Source organism: Etheostoma spectabile, chromosome 23 (assembly GCF_008692095.1).
Source record: "Etheostoma spectabile isolate EspeVRDwgs_2016 chromosome 23, UIUC_Espe_1.0, whole genome shotgun sequence".
In the NCBI taxonomy this organism is placed as follows: domain Eukaryota; kingdom Metazoa; phylum Chordata; class Actinopteri; order Perciformes; family Percidae; genus Etheostoma; species Etheostoma spectabile.
The window spans coordinates 3,015,758-3,020,203 of NC_045755.1; the positions used below are offsets into that span (position 1 = coordinate 3,015,758).

Sequence of the window (4,446 nt, forward strand, 5' to 3'; positions counted from 1 at the left end):
GTGGTATGGAAATTTGTAAGTGACCCCAAACTTTTGACCGGAAGTCTATGCATATATCTAGACCTGCTCGAGTCGTGATTCACTCGGATCTTTAACCCGAGTCCTTAAATTGACTCACAAATCGTGAGTCTCTACTATCATTAACCCGGTAACCCTACCACAATTCAATCTAAAATGATAACAGCGCCACACACAAACCTCTTGCAACATTAGCCACCACTATTCCTAGCCATCTTCGCTGCAAAAAGCTTTATAACTTACAATTTTGTAGGCAACAATAACTCCTCAAGCGATTGAGTGAGCAGAGAGACAGTCCGACCCGCAGACTCAGAGCAGGAGCTGTCGATGCTCGTGCAAGTGCAAGTCAGTGAATCCCGCAAAATCAGCCGGCTATGAGTGGATCTGATTCAGACAAGCGAGTGAAGTCTCTCCTCGAGCTTGAGTAAAGCAATTCAACAACAAAAGCCATTCTTCCACTTCTGAAATAACATACAATGTTCTGCATGTGGCCTAGCTAGGCCTACTGTAGGTTTGGTGTATACATGTAGTAGGTCGAGCAGACAGTGAGGGACTCAGAATAACCTGAATCCTTAAAAGAAACCAGGTTTGCCAGGCCTACTTATATCTCCTGATATGATCTGTTTTGAAAGAGGTAAAAGATTGTGTATATTTAGCAACAAATTGAAAGCTGTTTGTAATTGTTCTTAGCTGTTTCCTGCATTACTTTAGAAATCTAGGCCTCTTAAGCGTGATTTATGATCCTGCGGAGGCTCCACTTAGAGTTTTCGCCATAGCCTACGCAAGTGGTCCGAAGGTAATACTCGCGTTGGTGTGTGCTTCGATATCTTTTAAGGGAATAGCAGGGCCGGCATGTGTGTGGGGAGTGTGTGGTAGAGCGATTGAGAGAGTGGCAGGGATTAGTGGCGGGGATTAGTTTCTCAAAGTGTCTCCACTGTGTTTTCTGACCACGGTGGGAAACCTGTAGCAAGAGAAGTTAACCCTACTCCTTGATTTCATGTTGTTTATGGAGGACAACCAGGAAATAAATATAGGGGGGAAATGCAATGTGCCAAGACGTGCGTCACCGCGACATGTATGTGCACGTCAGGCTACGGCATATGGTCGGTATCTCCACGTACCTACGTACGTAGCCACGCTGTCGATTTACTGCAGAAGCATAAATCACGCTTTAATATCTGCCTGATGTCTTTACCAAAGTTTTTTAAGCTGATTTTTTGCCCCATCATACTGCGAACACTGAATAAGCACCTTCCAGTACCACTAGTGCCTTTACCATAGAATAGCCTGTCATACACTTTTAGATGGACTGTCCCTTGTGGGAATCAAACCTCCAACCTTGACAGTTGAAATGCCTTGCTGTAATCTCAGTCATCTTCATTTTTTCAAGCAGTAGACTAATTGCTTTTTACTGTGCTATATCTCAGACATACGCTTTTACTTGATACCATTACAATATTAGGAACGTAAACTGTACTGTATTTAAGGTATAGAAGAGTGCCGGGTTGGTTGACTAATCATATCACCGTGTATTTTATGCTAACCTCCGTATCTCGCAGACAGAGACTTGAGATGTTAGACACACTCTTGCCATTATTTTTTTGTGTGTGAAAACTCCATTATGAAGATTATGAAGTCATAAAATCTGAGATTTTTACTAGCTAAGGTCCTGAGTTTATGCCAATATAATGTTGAAAATGAAAGTCTCTTAGTGAATAGGTAGAAAACACCATTATCAAGAATCAATAGCTACTGTATCACAATGTGTATATTGAATGAAATGTATTACATTAGCATGGTAAGCGATAGGATGACCGTGTTTGGTGTGTCTTTGTTGTCACCCAGGACGTGTGACATTTCACCGGGCATGTGGACGCAAAAAAGAAACGTAGATTTATTTGGGACGGCGTCAAGTTGTTGTTGAATGCGGCATTCAAAGCCTTTAAAGAAGAGAGATGGGTTATAAGGTGCAATAGTTTGTTCAATCAACTGTCCAATCACAATATCTGCCGCCTGGTGGCGGAACTGTTTGCACATTAACATTCACTGTACTGTGCTTTATATTTTTACACTAATTTTAATTGCAATATGTGTCTGTTTTTTTTTCTTTTTATATCACTTCATTACAAGTTTAGTTCCTACCGTGGGCAGAATCAAAAGCCTACGCTTTTATTTTGTAACATCTTCAGTTGTACTGAAGGTTTCCTACAGCGTTATGGGGTTACGGCCGTGAGCTTTGACACAGGGTCCACACTCCTTTTGTAAATACATAAAGATTTGTAATATAAAGCAAATGAGCTGTTATATTCCTAAATTATGTGTTGTAACTTAATGTCTTATGAGTTAGATTGATACATTATACATCAACAATAAAACCACTGTTGTATGTATTATTATTCTTTATTTACATAAAACACCACAAGTAAGTCACACTTGAGATTGTGTGGATGAGAGTGTGTAGATGTACTGTGTCTGTGTAAGCGTTGCACTGATCACAACTATTCCAAGTGACAGTAAAGTTCCATAGGGACATTACATGTACTTTCCAATCTCTCTCTCATCTCTGTACAAATAAATAATGATAAAGGTGAAGTTCAGGTCCATAATAAAGTCCTGTCCCTCTGGCCATGGTCTGAATGAGGCTGAAAGTCAGTGTGCTGTCCAGTGGTTAGGAAGGTTGCTGGGGACCTTCGGCAGGTGTGAATCCTTCTGTCTGCATCTTCTCTTTGTATTTCAGGAAATCTCTTCTCTTGGTGAAATATTTTACCTGCCAGAAAAAATGGGAAAGATCAGCAACAATCCTGCAGCATTTCACTCAGGCTACACAAAGCTTTCACCTGTGTGAGGTCTTCTCGATTGAATGGTAAAAGTTGAGGGCTGTTCTAACGTGAAAATAATACTTTTCAAGAAGAATGAAATTGTGAATTTGGAAATACTGAGCTCAGGGATCAAAAAGATGAAAAGAGGGGATAGTTTACCCACTGAGCGGGGCAATTTGCCTCAAACTCGCTTTGGAACTTCTGGCAGGACGCAGCTTTGTCACCATTGTCATCCAGACATTTCCATAACTGGTCCCTGGCATCCCAGCATGCCTTTCTTTCTGCAGAGTTTGGAGCCGTCATTGCTGCCTGATCCTGGGAAAGATTAAAGAAAAATTAGAGACTGGGTAGTCCTCACTGGAGTCCTCACTAAGACCAACAGACTGGATCACATCACTCCAGTTCTGAAGTCTTGACACGGCTTCCTGTGTCTCAAAGAATTGATTTCAAAGTACTCTTGCTAGTTTATAAACCTTAAGGTTAGGTCCAAATACATTTCTGATCTCTGTACTACACTATGACCCCCCAGACCTCTCAGGTCATCGGGACAGGTCTACTTTCTGTCCAGAGTCAGAAACTAAACAGGGTGAAGCAGCTTTCAGTTTCTATGCTCCTCATATCTGGAATAAACTCCCAGAAACTGAGATCCGCTGCTACTCTCAGTTCTTTTAATCAAGGCTGAAGACTTTCTTTTTGATGCTGCCTTTCTTTAAATTAATGCTAATTTCTTTCTTATGCTGCACTGTAACTTTATTCTTGTGTTATGTGTCCAATGTTCTATTTTGTTTTTAACTGTCTATTCATGTGTCTTATTGATTTTAATGCTTATGATTTAACTGTTGTACTTGTGGTTTATTGTTTAATGATTGTGTGTTAAAGCACTGTGAATGCCCTGTTGCTGAAATGTGCTATACAAATAAAGCTGCCTTGCCTTGCCTTGGGTAAGTTAACAGGAATTCATGTAGCTCCTGCAATGTGAAGGCTAAACAGCTAAACAATGATGAAGTCTACACTAAAAACGCATTAACCTTTGACATATCACACCATAGTCCCTTCATTACTGTACACTTCTGCTAGGTTATCCTATGAGGTTACTGTTTATCATCACATATCCTTAAGGTATGCACCACTTATGCTGGGAATTTACATCCTTCCATTAGCGTCAATATCTATCTATCCATCCTAGAGATGTTCCGATATCGGTATCGCCTCCGATACTGCCTAAAATGCTGGTATCGGGAAGTACTGGAGTTTATACACCAATCCGATACCACATAATAAAGCCCTAAAGAAAATGAATTGTTAAAGTTGTTGCTTTATGTTGTTTTTCCCATTATCACTGACTGTCAAACTGGATAATAAAAGAAAATTCTACAGCGTTCATTGTTTGTTTGTTCATGTTTCACAAAGAGTTTAACCTGAGCCAGACCAACAAAGATAGAAATCATATCACATCCGTATAGGGATAACAGTATACAGCCGTTAAAACATAATAAAATGGATGACACACTGGTATCGGATCAGTACTCGGTATTGGCCGATACGCAAGTTCAAGTATCGGAATCGAAAAGCAAAAATTGGACCATCTCTAATCTATATATATATATAT

The 4,446-nt window shown here is 40.1% G+C and overlaps 1 protein-coding gene across 3 annotated transcripts in view; it reads right to left on the minus strand.

The window, feature by feature from the left end:
* Positions 1-2,451: 2,451 nt before the first annotated feature.
* coa6 (cytochrome c oxidase assembly factor 6) overlaps positions 2,452-4,446 on the minus strand; it is a 6,430-nt gene continuing 4,435 nt past the window's right edge. Inside the window, exons 2-3 of one of the 3 annotated variants that reach the window (XM_032505778.1) lie at positions 2,997-3,152; positions 2,452-2,785 (exon numbers count right to left, since the gene is read on the minus strand). In XM_032505778.1, the coding sequence (XP_032361669.1) occupies positions 2,687-2,785; positions 2,997-3,140 (243 nt within the window). In that variant the 5' untranslated portion in view covers positions 3,141-3,152 and the 3' untranslated portion in view covers positions 2,452-2,686. Of the gene's footprint in view, positions 2,786-2,996; positions 3,307-4,446 lie in introns of those variants that run through there. The other 2 variants (XM_032505779.1, XM_032505777.1) reach the window with 2 other exon arrangements.